At 38.2% G+C, this 22,305-nt stretch overlaps 1 protein-coding gene across 2 annotated transcripts in view; it reads left to right on the forward strand.

Moving 5' to 3' along the window:
* Positions 1–22,305, forward strand: part of TANGO6 (transport and golgi organization 6 homolog) — a 185,022-nt gene that overhangs the window by 93,352 nt on the left and 69,365 nt on the right. For both annotated transcript variants that reach the window (XM_055554251.1, XM_055554252.1), the window contains exon 15: positions 6,721–6,861. In XM_055554251.1, coding sequence (XP_055410226.1) covers positions 6,721–6,861 — 141 coding nt within the window. The remainder of the gene's footprint in view (positions 1–6,720; positions 6,862–22,305) is intronic.

The following is a 22,305-nucleotide window of genomic DNA, read 5'->3' on the forward strand; positions in this document are numbered from 1 at the left end:
CTGAAATGCAAGTTTCTCTGAATGCACAGGGCAATGATTACTCTCAAAGCAGCACTAATTGCTGTTTTCCTTCCTTCCTCACTTATGCCTTCAGTCAGTATTAGGGCAGCTTTGTTTGTATTTCTGTACTCACAATAGAGCCCTTGATCATCGTGTTCTTAAGGCTCACTTTTCTCAGCTCCGTTCTGTATCGCCCAGAAGTAATTGATACAGGCAGTCCTAACAAGGTAGAGTCTAAGCTTTTTGGTGCTGACTTGGGTTTTATTTATTTGGGGGATGGGTAGTAGAATAAGAGATTTAGGGGAATTGCAGTAGCCCATAAAGAAGTGACATGGAGATATTTGAGAATCACTGATTAAAAACAGAAACTCACTAAAATCCAAGTTTCCCTGTAGGTCTCCTCTGTCATCGCCAATGTCAGCAACATCTCAAGTCAAAGTCATTTGTGAATTTCATTAACCTTGCTACTTCCCTTTTCCACATTGAGATAAATATAAATAAATATACCAATTAAGAACAAAGCAGTTCCTATGAAGCCCAATTGGAACCCAAGAGGATTCTGCCTTTTCATACAGGGTGCAGAGTGCCTCTCCTTCCTCTGACCTTGCAGTCTAATGGAAAGTAAATCTTATGGCTGAGAAACACTTGAAAATGTAAGATTTGCTGTCTTTAGGGTTAGGATTTGCAAAGCTGGTACTTTTTTGGTGGGATAGCAGATGCGGGCTTGCAGTCCTGCTCTTGTCACATGGCAGCTGTGTGATCTGGGACCATATTTTTCACCCTTCTGTTCCTCAACTTCTCCCTCAGTAAAATCAGGAATGATAGTATTAATAGCATCTACTGCAAAGGATTGTTGGAAGCATTAAACAGATGAATGCATAAAAATGCTTAAGACCATGCCTGACATATTGAAAACACTCATTAAACATTAAGAATTTTTATCGTCTTTGCTACAAGATTTTCATTTATTATAATAAGTAAATATTTCATAATCCAAATGGCTTCTGGCTACAGTTAACTGTCATTAAATATAGATTATAGCTTTTTTCCTTCCAAAATGGGAATTAGAGAACAATGTAAGTAAATATATTTGCCTGGTTTTAGTGTTTGAGTATATTATTTAGATCTTGGTTTAAAGCTGCAGACTGTAGGTACTATACCGCCATTCTTAACAAATATTCAACTTATTAGTCTAACCTTCTTTTTTCCTCAGGACTGAGTAACACTCACTCACCTTAAATCTTCATAAATGTGTTGGGGCTTGTCCATACTTAGCACAACTTTGGAGCTTTAGAGAAACTGAACATTATGTTGGCATGCTAGACATTATCATTTACTCTAATTACAAAGACAACCTGGCTATTCAGTTGAGTTCCCCATACTTCCTTGATTTAATAACCAACTAACAGCTTCCTGGATTCTTGGAGCTGAAATGATTGTTAATTTTCATTATAATGAGCAGTCTCTAATGTAACAACTGAAGTATCTGCTAGAGGGTAGCGGTCTCCTCTCCAGGGTCAACCTTTCTTCCCTTTGTGTCCTATAGCTGCAGCAGGAGAGGACAGTCACAGGCTGGTGATTATCTTTTTGGAATCAGAAGGAAAAGTTCCTTGTGCCTTACATCTTCACCATCATTGTTCTTTCAAACTAGAGCTTCTTCCCAGGTTAATATACATTTTACCTTTTTTCTAGTTTTTTAAATTAATATGTATCTGTTAATTTCTTTGAACATCCTTCGTGAAGAATTGAGAAGCTTGTCTCCTTCTCAGCTTACCCCTCACAGTTAGTCCTCAGTGATAATCATCCCCTCCACCCACCTTAAGTAGTTTGTTCTAGTATATTTATACGTAAAATTCTTTCACAGATCTCAACGTTAAAATTTCTGCACATTATCTACTCATTTCCTGTAAGTTGGATGGAGGGTTAACATCCACATGCACACGCATGCCTGTACACACATACCTGTATCCCTTCTCTTCCTACCATTTCCCTTTCACAGTTTTTGGTTAAATCACTGGGCAGTGTTTGCTGCTGACTCTCTGAATATTATTCATGGCTACGCCTAGTTCAGTTGTCCTTTCTTGTGTATTTGCTTAGTTTTCTATCAAATAATTGCTGTTTTTCCCAAAATGATCCAACAGCTCTAGCAAATGCGTGTCATTATTTTGTCCCATCTTTGTTCTCTTTACCCATACTTCAGCCTTTGATATCTATATTCTTTTCATTCTTATCAGTTTATTCCTTATTCACTCCTTGCCTGTTAACTGTAGAGAGATTTCAGGGGGAAGGTGCTTGTGGTCATTCTGTTACATCTGATTGAAAATTATTTTTACATTTCACCTCTAAAAGAGGCTGTTCTATTTTAAAAGACCTTGTCCCTTAGCACTGATTTTTAACTTATATTTTATTTATTTATGTTTGATACATGACATGGTTCGAAATTAAAAAGGAATACAAAGATACAGAGTTAAAAAACCCCTCTTATCTATCCTCTAGTTACTGTTTTTCCCTCCCTAGAAAGAACCAATATCATTGGTTTCTTGTATATCTTTACAGAACTATTCATGAATATTTCCCCTTTGTACACAAATTGTTGAATTTTTATACACATTGTTTTGCACCTTGCATTTCACTTAACAATGGATCTTAGAATTTATTCCATAAAAGTTCTTTAAAAGCTTCTCATTTTCTTGTGAATATCTTTCTGTATCTGACTTATTTTACTTAACATAGTTCTTTCAAGGTCCATCCATGTTGAAAATTTAAGAGTTTTCCTTTTTATGGATGATTAGCATTGCATTGTGTTTATTTACCCATGTCTTCTTTGTCCATTCACCCATTGATGGACATTTAGATTGTTTCTGTGTCTTGGCTATTGTAAACAGTGTTGTAATAAACATAGACGTGCACATATCTTTTTGAGTTTGTGTTTTTACATTCTTCGGATAAATGCCTAGTGGTAGAATTGCTAGGTCTTATGGTAGCTCTATTTTTAATTTTTTTATGAACCTCCATACTGTTTTCCATGGTAGTCATACCAGTTTACCTTCCCACCAACAGTACATGAGAATCCCATTTTTGCCATGTCTTCTCCAACACTTGTTATTTCTTATCTTTTTGATAATAGCTTTCTGACAGGTGTGAGATGGTATCTCATTGTGGTTTTGTTTTATATTTCCCTGGTGATTAGTGATGTTAAATATCTTTTCATGCCTCTCTTAGCCATCTGTCTGTCTTCTTTAGAAGAATGCCTGTTCAGATCATCTGCTCATTTTTAAGTCAGATTTTTTTTTTTGCTATTGAGTTTTATGAATCTTACAGTTTTTAAATAACTGGTCTTTGAGATATAATTCATATTTCATACAATTCACCCATTTAAAGTATACAATTCAGTGCTTTTTATTATATTCACAGTGTATGTAACCATCACTGTAATTAATTTTAGAATGTTTTTATCTCTTCATAATGAAATTCCATATCATTAGCAGTCAGTCTCTATTTCTTACCCAACTCCCACAGCCCTAAGCAACCACGAAATCTACTTTCTGTCTGCAGATTTGCCTATTTTGGACATTTTTATGTAAATAGAGTCATACAGTATGCAGGCATTTCTGTTTCTTACAGTTTTCAGCAGAAATTCAAGTGAGTAGGTGCTTTTCCAAGTTGATGTGGGTATTTTGGGAGGTAAGTTGTTATCTACTCAGGAGAGTAAGTCAGGTTAGTTTTAAAGTGGGGATTGACTTAGCAGATTTCCAGGAGAGAGTTAGTTAGCAAAGATATTTGGGATTAGACTATCTTTCGTACAATGTAAAACCCCTGTGTAAAGTGAGACCTAAACTACCATGACTTTCCAAGGTCTGCAGATCACTGAGCAGTATGCTAAGGGATCATCTTGAAGTCAACACTGGATCAGAGTACATTTCTGGCTTTGTAATGAAAGTCTTTGGGGGAAAAAAACAGTTGTTTTACAAAATTGACTATCTCTATTTTGTTGCATAATTACTTTCAGTAATATTTTTTCAGTTGGTTAATTTGCCTTATCCTATGCTTTGCCTCCAAACACAGATCAGAACATTTTTATGAACTCTTGCCAGATCTGATTCACCTTTGCTTTCTGTGTATCTTATCTATTCCACCACATCTCAAAATGCCTAGTCATTTTCCTGTGATCAGAGCAGGAGCAGGTATCTCTCACACAATCATTTGGTCCTTATTGCCAAAGGGATTGATGTGTCATATTTCCTTAAAGCCCAGACTGACCCAGAAATTACCCAATTTTTCAGATTACAAAGGAGGGACCAAGGGTCATAGGAAGGTTAAGGCCAGGTTTCCTCAGTTGTCAAAATTTTAAAAATCTTATCTTTTTTTAAAAAAAAAGAATTTGTTCTGTAGTCTTAACCATCATATGTGATTCTCTTCACTGCTTCATATAAGAGTAAGGAAGGAACCAGTGTTCTCTAGGGATTTATAAATTCATAGGTAGCAACTGTATCCTAGAACGTAAATTGAAACAGAGAGCCATTTGGCAGCCCTTAGTGGAGCAGGCCAGCAGGAAGATAAACAATCGCTAACCTGGAACTGTGGGAAGCAAGGAAACTGTACTGTGCTGTCGGCAACCTTTTAATGAAAGATTAGAAGAATTAAAGCTCCCTGGTAGAACTACAAGTCTAGCATTATGGGAAACTTTATTTTTTAACCTGGATTTGTTTCTTTAATCTGAAGAAAGATATATTAGGATTCCTTTGGGTGAAAAAAAAAAATCAAATTGCTGTAAACATAAAAGGATATTTATTGGCTTATGTACCCTAAGGTTCTAATGAGTAGAAGTATATTTGGATCCAGGGGCTCAAAGCATGATGCAGTTCTCTTTTCCTCCTTGGTCTCTTGGTTCGACCCTCCTCTGTATTGGCACCATTGTGGGGCAGACTTTCTCCCAATGATTGCCACTGGGAGCTCCAGGTTAATCACTTCAACAGGCAAGAAAACAAAGAGCCAAAATAACCATCCACACAAACACAAACTGCAGGAGCTCATCTTCCCTAGCAGTTCCAAAATTGGTTCTAGGATTGAGTCTCTTTCCTCATTCCTGAACCAGACATTGTGGTGGTGATGGGATGAAACATCCTAAGGCACCCTTGATATGAGTTTGTTCACATGTGGAGAGAGAGAAAGTGGGTCATTAACCCCACTCAAACAACATCGACTGAGAATAGGGAAGGAGTATTTCCTAAAGGAACAACAGGTGTCGCTACCAGAAGAGAGAATAGATGCTATGTGCCACCAAAGTCTGTTTGCTACAGAGAGAAAATCAAGAGCTCACTTGGATTTTGTTTTGTTTTTTAATTTCAGCTGCACTGGGCCTTTGTTGCAGTGCACTAACTTCTCTAGTTGTAGTGTGTGGGCTTAGTTGCTCCGTGGCACGTGGGACCTTAGTTCCCTGACCAGGGATCATACCTGCACCTCTTGCATCGGAAGGCAGATCCTTAACCAGGGAAGTCCCAGTTCATTTGGTTTTGAAGTATACACCAGGATATGCTCACAGAAGTAAATAACTTCTCTGCTAAAGATTAGTGAGAGAAAATTAGGCATAAATGACAGTAGAAGGGACTCTGGTAATATATATTTTTCAGAGAAGTTAGATACAGATCATAGTTTTTTAGAGCAAATCCCCTGTCCCCACTGATTTTCATTATAAAGGTATAACTATATTCCTAAAAGGAGACAGATCCGTGGAGTTGCTGAGTTGGGCACTTCTGATGGAGTAGGAGTTATGGTGCTACAGATCTGTAATATGTACTAGGCCTTGTGATGACATCAGGGGTAGAACACCTGCAGGTGTTTCTTTTTCCTCACTGTTCTTTAGAAGTACATAACCTCTCCCCAAACCTTCCCTCACCCCAAAGTAATGGAATTTGTGTTTATATAGCTTTGAGACTAGGGTTTTTATTTCTGGTCCTGTCTTAGTCTTATCTCCCTTCTTCTCTCAACTTCTGTGAAGTTTGCTTGCTATGGATCTGGGCTCAGATAATGTTACCACTACTGCAGATTCCACCTCTAGGTGTGCTGTATGAAGAAAGAGGGTGTCAGCAAGTACTAGGAAGGAGGAATCAGGAGCAGGATCTTCTCTCCTTCTGATCAGGAAACTCAGCTGGAAGCATAGGTCTCTATTCCTCATCATGCCCAGAATTTGCATTCCTTATTTCCTTATGGAAATTGCTCTCATCATTGTCAGTTTTACAGAGGAAACTCATTCTAGGGTAAAGAACTGCAGCAAAGATAGGAAGCACTACTGTGCTCCAGGCTGATGGATTGGCAGGAGCGATACTAGACTTAGAACCTTACTGACTCAGACCGGAAAGACTCCCTCCAGGGCATTTGATTGAGTCTGTTCCCACGGCTTTGTGGATCCCTGCTATGTTATGTAATCATCTAGCCTCAGCTTCCAGAGTCTAGAATCCATAGGTCATAGAATGTCAGTGCTGAATGTGATCTTAGAGATCATATAGGGCTGAGACCAGAAGAATCCAGGAGTGTGAACTCTAAGACCCATGTTCTTTCCACTACCAATGTTGTCATTCCAAATGAAGGGCAGCTCTTGCTGGTGGAATTACAGAGGTGGATTTAAATGCCTCTGTGTTCATCCCACCACAAGCTGTCTGGGCTTATTTTCCTTTCAGCGCTAAACAGTAATGAATCCTTTCTTTCTATTTTTAACCCTAGGAGTTGCCCTCCTCTCAGACGTGTACCCTGAGAAAATCTTGCCTGGCCTGCTGGCTCAGTATGACAGCAGTAAAGACAGGCACACACCGGAGACCAGAATGAAAATAGGGGAAATCCTGATGCGAATCGTCAGGGCATTAGGTGAGTTTTCTTGTTCCAGCCTCTGAAATGGGTTCAGGGAGTGGTGTGGCTGTGGAACCAAAGTCTGTGCACCTTGGAGGCTTGTTATGCTAGCAAGGGGAGGACAGTTTGGGAGCTGAGATGAACTATTTTATGTTCAAGGATTTAGCAGATGTTCAGTGCACACCAAGAGACTGGCCCAGTAGTGCCCATGCTCTTGCAACTGCTTAGTCTCCTCCCCTGAGCTATGTCAGGGCCTGATTTTCCTCAGAGCTGGGATGAGAGGTTTCCCACTTGCTAAGCAGCAGTGAGCGAGAAAAGAAGGGGAATGTCAGACAGAGAAGGAGGGGTGCTAACTCTGGTTAAATGGCTCTTGTGTCCTTGGGCATCTACATTTATGATCTCATCTAATTTTCCCAAGACATTCTATAAAGAGACTGTTGTTAGGTCCATTTCATAGATGAGGAAACTGTGGCACAAAGAACTTCAGCAATTTGTTCAAGACTCATTCAGCTGGTAAATAGTAGTGCTAAGAATTGAATCTGCTGGCCCTTCTCTGGTGCTCCAATGGCTAAGACTCCACGCTCCCAATGCAGAGGGCCTGGGTTCCATTCCTAGTCAGGGAACTAGATCCTCCATGCCCCAATTAAGAGTTCACATGCCGCAACTAAAGATCCTGCATGCCACAACAGAGACCCAGCGCAGCCAAATAAATAATTAAAAAAAAGAAGAAGTGAACCTGCCAACTCAAAGGAGGTTGCTCAAAACCACAACCATGAGTTGGGAGTATTAAGACTGTGGGCTCCAGAGTTGCACTGCCTGGGATCCGATCCCAAGCTGCTTGCTCGTGGCTTTTGATCATAGGAATGTTTCTTGACCTCATGATGCGTCAGTGTCCTCATATATAATAAGAAGATATTAATAACACTTAACCTCATATGCCTATTGTAAGGGTCAAATTTTACTCTTCACTCACTAGGGGAAGATTTTGGAAAACTAGCTAGCTTTTTTGCCTCTGGTATCACGAAATCTCACTGAGTTCTTCCTTCACCAGTACTTCCAAGGATTTCAAAAGATTTCACATAGTCATGCATCATGTCTATGGATATAGCCTTTAATTTTCCTAATTTCTGGGTGACCCTTCTGGCTAAAGAAGATAGAACTTAGATCTCCAAACACTTCAATTCTTTCATAACTGAAAGGGAAATCTCATGAGAGTGAAATTAAAAAGATAATTTTTTTCCCTCCTCTGAAGAATAGCAGACTTTCTATATTTGCCTTTGTCTTAAGTATGATCTGAAACATGGCAGGCAAGTGACCCATTACGAGCAATGACTCTCTCACAGTAGGTGTGAGTATTGAGTTTAATGAATTGCAGGATTGAGTGCAACTTCTGACTTCCATTTGTGTGTAACATTGTGCCTGTTCATCTCAGGAAGAATGTGTCTGATACATAGATGGTGTCAGCAGAACATGTCTTTTCTCTGAAACTTCTGGTAAACCTCTACCATTGGGAAGATAAACACTGAAAATGCACGCTTCTCTGTCTCCATGGGCCAGTCCAAATCACTTCCTGTGGTGAGAGTGAAAGTGGGGATGAAAGTCTAGGTTGAGTGGGAGACAGGTTTTGCTCCTCCTTACATATTTCTATAATTAGCCAGTTTCCAAAACTGCCTTCTGGCATCTCAGAGCATATTCCATCAATGCTCAGAGTTCTAATCTTCCTGATGTCTATTCCAACAAGTATCCAGCTGTAAACATTGCCGTAGATTTAACTGCTACTTTCTAATTCACTTTACCAACTTGTCCAGGTGCATAGATGAGATGGCTTATTGAAATCCTTTAAGTGAAATTAAAACCCATTTTTACAATGTAGCCAATATCCTTAGTTTCCTATTGGTGTGGAAATCCTTGTGACAGCCACTTTATAAGATTTCTTTAGTAAGTACCCTAATTTCCCAGTGGTCCAGGCCTTGTGCTCTCCCCACCCTCCAGCTCTTCTTTGCAGCAGGGGGAGTTCTATGGGAGCATGAGACCCACATGTAGCAGCCAGGTGCTGTACACCACCACTTCCTCTTGGCTTCAATTCTCTAACCACCCCTACTTTTCTTTCTACCACTAGACAATGGTGAACAGTCAGCTGGAGCTTTTTTTTTTTCACTTTCATTTAAAACAATTGAAGTATTGAAGGCAATGGCACCCTACTCCAGTACTCTTGCCTGGAAAATCCCATGGACAGAGGAGCCTGGTGGGCTGCAGTCCATGGGGTCGCTAAGGTCAGACATGACTGAGCGACTTCACTTTCACTTTTCACTTTCATGCATTGAAGAAGGAAATGGCAACCCACTCCAGTGTTCTTACCTGGAGAATCCCAGGGACTGGGGAGCCTGGTGGGCTGCCGTCTATGGGGTCGCACAGAGTTGGACACGACTGAAGCGACTTAGCAGCAGCATACATGTAAAAAAGTATATAAATATATATATACATATATACATGTAAAAAAAAATATATATATACACATGTGGGGAACACATGTATACCTGTGGTGGATTCATTTTGATGTTTGGCAAAACTAATACAATTACGTAAAGTTTAAAAATAAAATAAAATTTAAAAAAAAGTATATAAAGTACACTAATTTTAATAGTGTAGTTTTATGATTCTTTACATATTTGCCACCACCCAGATCAATACAGAGAGACTTCTAATAACCCATAAAGTTTCCTTTTTTTCCTGCCTAGTCTATACCTGCCCCAGAGGTAAGCACTCTTCTGACATTTTATCAGCATTAGTTTATTTTGATTGTCTTGTGAATCTCATTTTAATGGAATTAAATCCCCGTATTTCCAGTAAGTTGATAGATAACAGGCGCTTGGGTAAATTTGGGTGAGATTTAAGGGGCAAGAATATATCACAGGCTATGTTGTGCCTTCTGTTTCCTGTTGTCTCACATTTCGAGGTGTATGATGTCTGGTATTCTCTTTTAGTGATGTGAAGATTGATCAGTGATGTTTCCCATAGGATAAATCCATAATAAACTTCCCCATCAACCTTCCCTCTGTTGGTTTTAAGTAAGCACTGGTGATTGTTGCCTCGATTGTTGGTATTATTTCATAGAAGTTACCTTTTTCTACACATTAGGAAACAGCTTCAGAGAGGGTTACTGACTTGCCTAATATTATACAGCTAATTAATGATGGATCCAAAATTTAACCCAGACATTCTGACTCCAGACCCAGTCTCTTACCCACTGCACGATATTACATCCTGAAAATTTTCCCATCTCAGTAAGCATCTTTTTCCTGTCATTAACACGCACATTTTCCACATCCTCTATAATTTTTAATGATTGCATGATAATATATCATTTGAATGTATCATAATTTTTTCAACTGACCAGCTTACAGTTGTTCTAATTTTTCACTATTTTGAATTATATTAAGATGACTATTCTTATAGCTAAATCTTTGTTCAGACCCATGACAATTTCCTAGGGAAATTTTCTAAAAGTAGAATTTCTTAAAAGCATGTGCATATTTTTAAATGTATTGTTGCTAAATTGTCTTCCCAAGAAATTGTGCCAGTTTATATCTTAATGTTTGAGGATATTTGTACCTTCATCAGCACTATTATGCTGTGTGTTATTTTTATCAAACAGATATATAAAGAAATGTTATTGTGTTTTTATTTCCATTTATTCAATTGATAGGGTTAAATAGTTTTCATATTTTTATTGGCTAAATTTTTGTTTGTGCGTGCGCATATGAACTGCTTCTTCCTATCCTTTCTTCATTTTTCCATTGTGGTGTTTATTTTGGTATTTAATTTGTAAAGCTTTATTTACTTATAGATCTTGAACCACTAACATTTATGTTGTAAATATTTTCTTTGGGTTTACATTTTAGTTTTGTTCGCATTTTCTGTTTAACTTGTTTTGAGTTGCAGAAGCTTTTTATTTTGATGTAGGCAAATCTATCTTTTCCTTTATGGTTTCTCTCTTATATAGAAAAGCTTTCTTAAAGCAACGTCGTATAAATATGAATCTATATATTGTGTTGGCTGAAAAGTTGGTTTGGGGTTTTCTGTATAGTCTTATGGAAAACCACAAATGAAGTTTTTGGCAAACCAATATTTTAATCTCTATTCCTTAACGTAGAAAATATGGTGGAAGAATTTTAGTTTCATTTCCTTTTTTCTCCATTTCTTCTTTTTTAGTTTCATTTCTTTTATTTAAAGAACTATTTAGTTTTTTTATTGTACTTTTAGAAATTTAATCTTAACACATTGCTAAATTACCAGTCACTCCAAATGTTTCTCCATCTGTTTCCTCTTATATGGCCCAGTGTCAGCGATAACCTGTGGGTTGTTATATGTCATTGCATTTTTTAAAATCTTCTTTTAAATGTATAGAATTAAGTAACTGTGCTCAAGATATTGAATTGATAATTGGGACAACACCTGGCAAGTGCAATTAAAGCAAAAGGTATTGAGTTCATCTGTGAGGATATTTCCTTCTGAGATTGCCTAGTGTTCTTCCTGATCTGTTGTAGACTACACTCCGTGCTCACATATGGCAGATACAGTGTATTCGCTCTCTTCAGCAGAGCTGGACCAACACTACCCAATTCTTTGTTCCTCTAGAACAGTGAGTCTCAAATGGGGGAGTGGAGGGAAGAATTTTGTCCCCCAGGGGACATTGGCAATGTCTGGAGACATTTTTAATTGTTATAGCTGGGGTCAGGGAGGATGTTACTGGCATTAAGTGGGTAGACACTAGGGAAGTTTTTTAACATCCTACAGTGCCTAGGACAACCCCCTGACCTGGCCAAGAATGTCAGTAGGTCTTCTGTTGATGTGCCCTGTTCCAGAGCTCCTGTTTCTGTTTCATAACATCACAGATGCGTTAATTAAATCCAGGACTGCCACATACAATTGTGCAGGTTGTTCACAGATCAGAAAGTCTGAGAAACATCCTTGTATTGAATGGCATGCTCTGGAGCTGTCCCCATACTCCGCTGTGCAGTCATCCTCATGGCCTTAGCTGAATTCCAGCCTATCCCCCATCTCAGTTGCAACCTAGATTGCCCTCTCACTGGAGAGAGTTGGAAAAAGTTATTCATTCATTTTTGTAATGTAGTTACAAATGCTTTTGCATATGGGAGGTTCTGCACATGGCTAATATTATGTATTTTATACCAATCTTACGAGCATACTTTTTAGTGGATAGCCTTTTCTGATTTTTACTAACTACAGGAGTGTGTCCTTATTAGAGCTTGTGACCACCTTTGAAGCAGTTACATATATCTCTTTTTTTGCCTTCTGTTTACATTTAATGAACCATAATGAGAACTAAAGTGTATTTTAAAATTATCTCTTGTATTTAGGGAATATTTTATATCCTTTGTTAATATTTATTTCTCATTCTAAGGAAAAAGGGAGAGAAATAAATAGAACTGCTTTTTACTCATTTGTGGCTCTCATTTCAATCTGGAGCTTGGATCAGAAGTCTTTGGTGGAAGAATAGTTTCCGCCTCTGCCTGTAGTAATACCCGAACATTCTCTGAATGCTTATTTAATTTCCTGCTTTTGTCAAGTTCTAAATCATATACATTCCTGAGTTATTTGGTAACTCTTCCTAATGCTCGAAGTTGGTTTTGTTTATCTTGAATATGGTTATTTTTTTTCTTAATTTGGGGCATAAAGTCATCAGTGTAGTTGAGTTTAAAAATATTTTTTGATTATGCACTGAACAGTGGGTTCTGTGCCTGAGGCTGGAGATAGAAGCACGGGAAATCCAGTCTCTTCCTTCAAGGAGCTTATAGTTTAGTCAGAGAGGTCAGCTCATACACACATCATTGTGAGGTGACCTGCTAATTTATGGAGAGGCCTGTGTGGAGTGTTGTGGGAGCTCAGAGGAAACAGTCTCATCTGTCCTTTTTCTGCTCAGACCCTGCAGTTAAATGTGGCAGAGTGCTGTGGGGCTACATCAGTTCTGCATCGTTATCAAACACAGCAGGTTAATTTTTGAAAAACAGCTTTTGTATGTCAGCTTTCAGAGATTTTTAACTAACAGCAAAGCTTGATCTAAAGTGAAAAAGTATGTTGAATGTGTGAATAATTGGATACCAGTCTGGGAGTTCAGTATTCATAGATTTCAGCAGCAATGAATGACTGTCAAGTATTAGAGTTTACATACTTTGAAAGGAGAATTTTTCAGCAAAATTCAGAAAATCAAATGAAATGCTTCTTGCCAAGTTTGCCTAGGTTAGCATCAGTATAGTTCAACAAATACTTAGATTAATGTGAATTAAAAATATTAATCTGGCCAAAATTAAAAGTTGAAGCTCAGGCTGAATAATTTTTTTCTTCACTTCTTTCTGTTTTCCTCTTGTCAATTTTTTTTAGAGGTATAATTTTAAAAGTTACTTATAGACCTTTCCTTTCCTGATTGTATTAGTTATATGTAATAATTTTGGACAATTTGGAAATTATTAAAAAGTATAAAAAAGTAATCACTGATAATTTCACCATTCAGAAGTAACCATTCTTTGTTTATATTTTGATGTTTCCTTTAGTTTCTTTTTATTTCTGAGAATTGTAATTATACTGTATGTATGCTGCCTTTTTTACATTTAACATTATTTATAAGCACTTTTCCATGTCATTAAATATTTCTTGAAAATATAAGATTTATTGGTTATAATTAATCAAGTGAATTTATAATTTTATTTAATTATCTTCTCAAAAGATATTAGTGTTTAATTAGGTGGTTCTGGTTTCTTACTTTATGAGGAACTTTATGAGGATTATGAAAAGTGTGCTATTGATTATTCTTATACATAAATCCTTTGGTGAATCTTTGAGTCTTTCCTTAGGGTTGGTTCCTACAGGGAAATTACTCGGTCAAAGTATGTGCATGCTTGTACTTTAAGACTCTTGATATTTAGTGCTAAGTTGCCCTCCAGATCTGTACTCTCTTGTCAGTAGTGAAAGAGACTGCCAATTTCTCACAGAGAAAAATTATTCCATGGCTTCATACTTATCCTCTAACCCTGACCTGCTGCTGCTGCTGCTAAGTCGCTTCAGTTGTGTCCGACTCAGTGCGACCCCCCGTAGACGGCACCCTACCAGGCTTCCCCGTCCCTGGGATTCTCCAGGCAAGAACACTGGAGTGGGTTGCCATTTCCTTCTCCAATGCATGAAAGTGAAAAGTGAAAGTGAAGTCGCTCAGTCGTATCCGACTCTTAGCGACCCCATGGACTGCAGCCTACCAGGCTCCTCCATCCTTGGGATTTTCCAGGCAGGAGTACTGGAGTGGGTTGCCATGGCTTTCTCCGCTAACCCTGACCAGCCATCTCTGAAATGTGTACCTTTGCTCCCAGAATGAATGGAGGAATCTGTCAGAGAATGTTGGAGGGATGGGGCGTGGGTGAAGGGAAAGAGGTCAGGGAGGGACTGATGGATGAAAGGGTGGGTGCATGACTCAGAGCTGCCCTGGAAGAGCAACTCAGATCTGGTAGTGTCATCATGACATACAAAGAACAGCACTTTATTTTTAGAGACAGAACGTAGTCTTCTAATCAGCAAGCTTAGACAAGTTCTAGTTTACTCTAGGTCAGAATCGTCGAAAATTGAGAGCAGAAATAGAAAGTCAAATTCACGTTGTTTCATCTGAAGAGTTTACCTTCAGGGAACACTGTAAGAAAGCACAAGGAATTAATATTTGGAATGAGGAATGAGAGGAGAGAACTCAATTTCAGGTCTCTTTTAGACTGTGCCATGGCAGCTAGTGACACTGAGAATACTGGGGCACAGCAGCTTGTACTTCTTGGTTAGAAAGCACCTTTTCTCAAATTACTCTATATGCCCTGAGAAGGGTGGGTCCTGGGCTTTTAAGAGATGTATATATGTGTGTATTACATATATATATATATCTCTTACAGCCTGCGTAACACTCATTTAATGTGTTTTGTCAACTCTTTCTGTATCATCTGCTTTTGTTTTAGTTCAGTGTTGCCACTGTACAGTTCATCTACGTGATAAGTAGCCCATGATCCCATCCAACTGCAGGATGAAGCCTGTAGTCTGATTCTAGAAAACCTGACTGTCCCTGCCCATAGAGGAGCAGATTCAGCACCAGGCTCTGCTCTGATGAACACCTTCTAGCCAGTGGTAGAAAACAAAGGAAAATGGAATAATTGAATTTGTCCAGCAGGCTACTGTGAGTTAACCCAGTTGGGTTTGCCTGGGATTTAAAATGAGGAGAGGAGCTTTTTTTTAAAAAAATTTTTTTTTAATTTGAGTCAGTTTTTTTTTTTTTTTTTTTTTAAACTTTATTTATTTATTTATGGCTGGGCTGGGTCTTGGTTGCTGTGTGAGGGCTTTCTCTAGTTGTGGTGAGCGGTGGCTACTCTTTGTTGTGGTGGGAGGAATTCTCATTATGGTGGCTTCTCATTGCGGAGCACGGGCTCTAGGTATTCGGACTTCAGTAGTTGTGGCACACAGGCTTAGTTGCTCCGTGGCATGTGGAATCATCCTGGACCATGGAACAAACACGTGTCCCCTGCATTGGCAGGCAGATTCCTACCCACTGTACCACCAGGGAAGTCCAAAGAGAGATGCTTTTAAACAGCTGCATAGAATTTTATAGTGTAGATGCACCACAGTTCACTTATTCAGCTGTTTGTGGCTGAAACTTCATTTTTTTTTTTTTCTATTTTTTTCCCATGACATGCAGTGCTGCAATATAAATTCTCATGTATTTGGGCCAATGGAAATATTTATTAGATATGTATATATGCAAAGTTCATATATATGTACATATTAAAGTAATGGACCTTTATTTCTGTGAGATTGATACTTGCCAAAATGGATTCACTCAGTCACTGGCTGTTTCTATTTTAAACTGTTTATATACTAGCAGATTACTTCCTGAAATTGTAGGTGAGATAGGGCTTTTTGAAGCCCCCTGCTATGTCTGTTGTCAAGTAGAGAAAAATATCTTTTGAAAATTGCTTTTCAAGGAGAGTGGACTAAAAATGCCCTCTTTTGTGTTATTTTGTTGTTTGTCTTGACTGCGATGGGAAGAAAGGCATTTTAAGTAATAAATTCCTGGGAATTCCGTGGCTGTCCAGTGGATGGGACTCCACGGTTTCATTGCCAAGGGCGTGGGTTCAATTCCTGGATGGGGAACTAATGTCTTGCAAGCTGCACAGCAGCAGCCAAAAAAAGTAATAAATTATTAATGTGTTTTGCTATTAAATAACATAATACTAGTCAAGGAATGACAAATTGCTTTTGGAAGTATCTTGCTCAACGAAACTTGTTTAAAGACGCAGCATTATAATCAGTCACTTTAGGGCATTCTAATTAATTAGTTTCCAGAAATATTTAAACTTTTAATTTACTAATTTTAAAATGTTAGTTTAAAGGGTTCAGCAATACGTGAACCGTGAACTTGCAGATGTTCAAGCTGGTTTTAGAAAAGGCAAAGGAACCAGAGATCAAATTGCCAACATCCGCTGGATCATCAAAAAAGCAAGAGAGTTCCAGAAAAACATCTATTTATGCTTTATTGACTATGCCAAAGCCTTTGACTGTGTGGATCACAATAAACTGTGGAAAATTCTAAAAGAGATGGGAATACCAGACCACCTGACCTGCCTCTTGAGAAACCGATATGCAGGTCAGGAAGCAACAATTAGAACTGGACATGGAACAACAGACTGGTTCCAAATAGGGAAAGGAGTACGTCAATGCTGTATATTGTCACCCTGCTTATTTAACTTATACGCAGAGTACATCATGAGAAACACTGGGCTGGAGGAAGCACAAGCTGGAATCAAGATTGCCAGGAGAAATATCATTAACCTTAGATATGCAGATGATACCACCCTTATGGCAGAAAGTAAAGAGGAACTCAAAAGTCTCTTGGTGAAAGTGAAAGAGAGTGAAAAAGTTGGCTTAAAGCTCAACATTCAGAAAACAAAGATCATGGCATCCGGTCCCATCACTTCATGGGAAATAGATGGGGAAGCATTGGAAACAGTGTTAGACTTAATTTTTTTGGACTGCAAATCATTGCAGATGGTGTGCAGCCATGAAATTAAAAGATGCTTACTCCTTGAAAGAAAAGTTATGACCAACCTAGATAGCATATTGAAAAGCAGAGACATTACTTTGCCAACAAAGGTCTGTCTAGTCAAGGCTATGGTTTTTCCAGTGGTCATGTATGGATGTGAGAGTTGGACTGTGAAGAAGGCTGAGCGCCGAAGAACTGATGCTTTTGAACTGTGGTGTTGGAGAAGACTCGTGAGAGTCCCTTGGACTGCAAGGCGATCCAACCAGTCCATTCTAAAGGAGATCAGCCCTGGGTGTTAAGGAATGATGCTAAAGCTGAAACTCCAGTACTTTGGCCACCTCATGCGAAGAGTTGACTCATTGGAAAAGATTCTGATGCTGGGAGGGATTGGGGGCAGGAGGAGAAGGAGACGACAGAGGATGAGATGGCTGGATGGCATCACTGACTCAATGGACGTGAATTTGAGTGAACTCCCGAGAGTTGGTGATGGACAGGGAGGCCTGGCGTGCTGCGATTCATGGGGTCACAAAGAGTCAGACACGACTGAGTGACTGAACTGAACTGAACTGAAGGGCTTTTTGCTTCATAGCATATGTTGTGGTTCCCTTATATATAGTAAAAGAGTTCAGAACACAATGGCTTAAAACAGCCACCATTTGGGGACTTCCCTGGAGGTCCAGTGGTTGAGACTCTGCTTTCCAATGCAAGGGGTGCAGGTTCAATCCCTGGTTGGGGAGCTAGTGTCCCACTTGCCACGGGATATGGCCATAATTCAAGAACAAAACAAAAAACTGCCACCATTTATTTGTTCAAAATTCTGTGAACCACATAATAGTTGGCAGGGACATCTCGTTTCTGCTCCACATGGTGTTGTCTGGGCTCACCTGGTGGCCCTTTTACTGCCTTCAGATAAGCTAAGCTCACCCAGGAGGTTGCATTCAGCTGGGACCTTGACTGGGGCACCGTAGTGCTCCTCCATATGGCTTCTGCCTGTTCTTACATTTGGATGGTCATCATTCAGCAGTCTAAGCCAAACTTCTTTTCAGTATGGTGAATGGTTTCCCAGAGAACAGAAACAGAAGCTGCCAGGCCTCTTAAGAGCTAAACCTAGAATTGGCTTAGTATGTCTTATGCCACAATCTGCTGTCAAAGTCAGTCCCCAAACCAGCCCAGGTTCAAGGGGAAGGGAAGTAGCCTCTGATTCTTGATGAGAGAAACCACATTCAGGGATGGAGTATTGGTAAACATATCTGCATACTAGTGCATGCTTATTTTGTTTGTTGACAGAAGCCTAACAATACATGGATATGTATGAGTATATAAAGAAAAATCCAGTCTCTGCCAAATATTATAGTTAATATTCTTACCTCCCGACGTAAACAATGATAATAGTTTGGTATGTATTCTTTCACACCTCTTCCTGTGTTCCTACAGATATAAGCAAACATGTGGGCTTTTTACACTGGCTTTCTTTTACAAAAAACAGAATCTTAACATACTATTATTTTTCTCTAATTATATACTATTACATATTATTAGTCTGCAGTTTGCTTTCTTTGAAATCAACTTTACCAAGTTGTAATTTACATCCAATAAATGCCCCCATTTCAAGCGTACATTTCAATGAGGTTTGCTGTAAACTCATGTAACCATCACTACAGTCAAAATATAGAACATTTTTGTCACCTTAGAAAGTTCCTTTGTTCCTACATCATCTCCCATTTCACACCCCAACTCAGACAACCACTGATATGCATTCTGCTGCTGTAGATTAGATTTATTTTTTAGAGTTTTATGTAAATGGAATCATAAAGTGTATACTCCTTTGTGTCTGAATTCTTTTGCTCAGCAAAAGTTTTTGCCATTCATCCTTGTTGTGTATATTAGTAGTTCACTATTTTTTATTACTAAGTAGTGGTACTATATTTGAATATACCACAATCGTTCATACATTTACCTGTTGATGGACATTCAAGTTGTTTCCAGTTTTGAGCTATTCTGAGTGTAGTTGCTGTGAATATTCTGGTACAAGTCTTAGTGTGAAGATATGTGGTGGTGGTGCATGCTCAGTCATGTCTGACTCTTTACTCTGGACTGTAGCCCACCAGGCTTCTCCATATAATTCTCCAGGCAAGAATACTGGAGTGGGTTGCCATATCCTTCTCCAGGAGATCTTCCTGACCCAGGAATCAAGCGGGGGGTGTGTGTGTGTGTGTGTGTGTGTGTGTCTTGGGTAAGTACTAGGAATGGAATTGCTGGATCATATAATAGGTGTATAAAAATCTACCTAAATGTTTTCCAAAGGAATTGTATCATTTTACATTATGACCAGCAAGATATGAGAGTTCCAGCTGCTCCATATCCTTACCAACACTTAATATCATTCTTTAAAATTTTTTGCCATTTTAAAAGATGTGTAGTGTTATGTTATTATAGTTTTAATTTATATTTCCCTGATGACTACTTATGTTGAGCTCTTGTCTTTTCGTGTGCTTATTTTCTACTCCTATATCTCTTTCTTGAAGTAACTGTTAAGATCTTTTTCCATTTCTTAATTGGATTATTTCTCTTTATTTCTCCAAGTATTTATTGAGTTGTAAGAGTCCTTTGTGTGGAGTAAATACAAGTCCTTTGTCACATATATGTATTGCTAATAGTTTCTACCAGTGTTTTCTTTAATGGTGTCTTTTGAGGAGATACAGCGTTTTCTGGTGAAAATATTTATCATAATATTAATGATGATATTAATTTATTATGAAAAAACATAAAATTAGTTATATATTTTAGCTCATTTGCAGCTTAAGAACAAATTTAAAATTTTAATGGCAACAAAAAAATCAAATTGATGACATTATTTTGATATGATACATCATGTGTTGCTAAAATGAGAAATGAGATGAAGTCACTGCTCACAGTGTAAATATGATTCTGATGTTATGGTGAAGAATTTTTTTTTAGAGCAGCATGCCCAAATTTTTATATGTTGTATGATGAATCCTTACTCCCATATTTTCCCTCTATATGAACTATTACAAAACCCTTGCTTTGAAGTCAGGCTGCTCTTTTCAAATCTGAAAGCTGCCACTTCTTGAGTCTTGAATATGTGACCATAGGCCAGTTATTTAACATCTCTGTGTCTTAGTTTCTTCATTTGTACAATGATCATTGTAATAAGACTTATTTCATGGAGTGGATCTCCCGCCTTGCAGGCAGATTCTTGACCATCTGAGCCACCAGGAAAGCCCTATTAGTAAATTATCCTATAAGAATTGCTTTAGTTGAATCCCATAATTTTGATATGTTTTCATTTCAAAATATTTTCTAACTTTGCTTGTGATCTCTTTTTCTACCATGGCTTACTTAGAAATGTGGTGTTTTTTGTTTAAACTTCAGGTGTTTTTCCTGTCTTTTCATTCATTGTATTTTTCTTTACCTCACTGAGCACAGCTATAGTTGCTGCTTTAAAATCTGTCTCTGATCACTGAAATGTCTACATCATTCAGTCCTGGCTTCTGTTGAGTATCTTTCTCCTTGAGAATGGGTCATATTGCACATCAGTTTGGATTATGTCCTGGACATTATTAAATTATGTTGAGAAGGCTGTGGATTCTGTTATAGTCCTTCAAAGTGTTAAATTTCTGTTTTAGCAGGCAATTAAATTAGACTCAAACTTCAGATTTTGTCTTACCTGAAGTGGGCAGTAATTCAAATCTCACTTCAGTTCTTCTAGTCTTAGCTGCAAGCTATTTTGTGGCTGTTCTACACATAATTTCAGCACATTTCCCTGAGATCCAAGAGAAACAATGGGAGACTATATTCAGCCACCTGAATACTTACCTTCCTTATAATCTTTGTCCTGCTTTTTTGTTACTTTGGGAGAAAATAACGTCAAAAAAGAAGAAGCCATCATTCTCATCCTTTTTTAAACCCAGGCCAGGTTGCTATGGCTTGGCTTAGCTCAGGAAACCAAAATCATAAAGAGCTATATGTGCTGTGTTAAGGGATTTGGATTTATGTTGACTTTATTATTTTTTTATATTATTTTTATTAGTCTTTGAATTCCATGTTTCATTTAGTCATTTAAGTAGGTAGTGAATTGGGATCATTTATACTTTAGTTTCTCCTAGGTAAATGAACAATATCAATCTTGACACTGATACAGATCATAGACATATGACATAGAGAACATAAACAATTTACTTATCCATAACTATATCATTCTTAGCCAAATAATAACATCCCTGTACCATAAATTTCCTAATTTACATTTGTTTTTAAAGTATATTAATAGAATTTCTTGCCTAACCACTTTTCTATGGTTGAACAAAGTTTCACCAATTTCATCTTTATATATTATTTCATTGATCCAATTATAAACATAAAAAGAAAATATATGACCATAAAACAAGATATTTGTATATTCCTGACAGATGTCTATAGGGTTACCTGGAACAGAGGCAATGGGTCTCCATTTGCATTGGACCTCAGAGTTCCAGACATATGTTGAGTTTAAATGGCAGTCAGGGAGAGATTTTAAGAAGGGAAGAATTGATCATAATTACTTTTTAGCAAAATCATTTTGGCTGCTATGAAGATGAGAATGAGACAAGATTAGAAGGGAGACTGATAGGATGTTGTTGGACAGTCTGTTAGGGATGGATATTGAGTGAGGGTTTACATGTGATAAAGAGGGAAAATGATGTCCCCAGATAAGAAAGAAAGTGTGAGAACAGAACAAAAGTGGGATGCTTGTACTGCATATGGAGAATAGAGACTTCACTTGTCTCCCTGCAGCAAATTGTGTTGGGTGCCTTGGGGAAGTGAGGCTAGATAGAGAGGATGGGGCAGACCGCAAAGAGCCTTGAAGACTGGGCAGAGGAGTTAGGACTTGATGTGATGGGCATTTGGGAATCACTATGGATTCTTAAGGAAGGAAGCAATGTGATGAGAGATGTATAGGTGTGGTTGGCAGGGGCATGAAACATGAGTGAAGAAAGGAGAGGCTGGAGCCAGAGAGATAGCTAAGAGGCTGTTGTGGTATTCCCTGGCATAAAGAGATGAAGACTTTGATTAGAGGGATGTCTGTGAGAATGGTGAGAAAAAGTAGATATTATAGGCAATTCAGAGGAAGAAATGAGAGACTGTCATATTTTTTAACATGTAGTGGAGATGAAGTTATAATCCACCCAGCAATTCTACCTAGTGTAGTCCACCCAGTTATTCTTTCTCATAGAAATGTTGAGAGGCTCAAATGAAATAAAATACACACACACACACACACACACACACATAAAATCACTTAGAAACATTTGAGTATCATTATAGAGATATATTTATGGCTATATTAATTCCTGTACTGAGGTTGCCAGAGACCAATGAAGAGA

The sequence above is a fragment of the Bubalus kerabau genome, chromosome 17, assembly GCF_029407905.1.
Source record: "Bubalus kerabau isolate K-KA32 ecotype Philippines breed swamp buffalo chromosome 17, PCC_UOA_SB_1v2, whole genome shotgun sequence".
NCBI classification, from domain to species: Eukaryota; Metazoa; Chordata; class Mammalia; order Artiodactyla; family Bovidae; genus Bubalus; species Bubalus kerabau.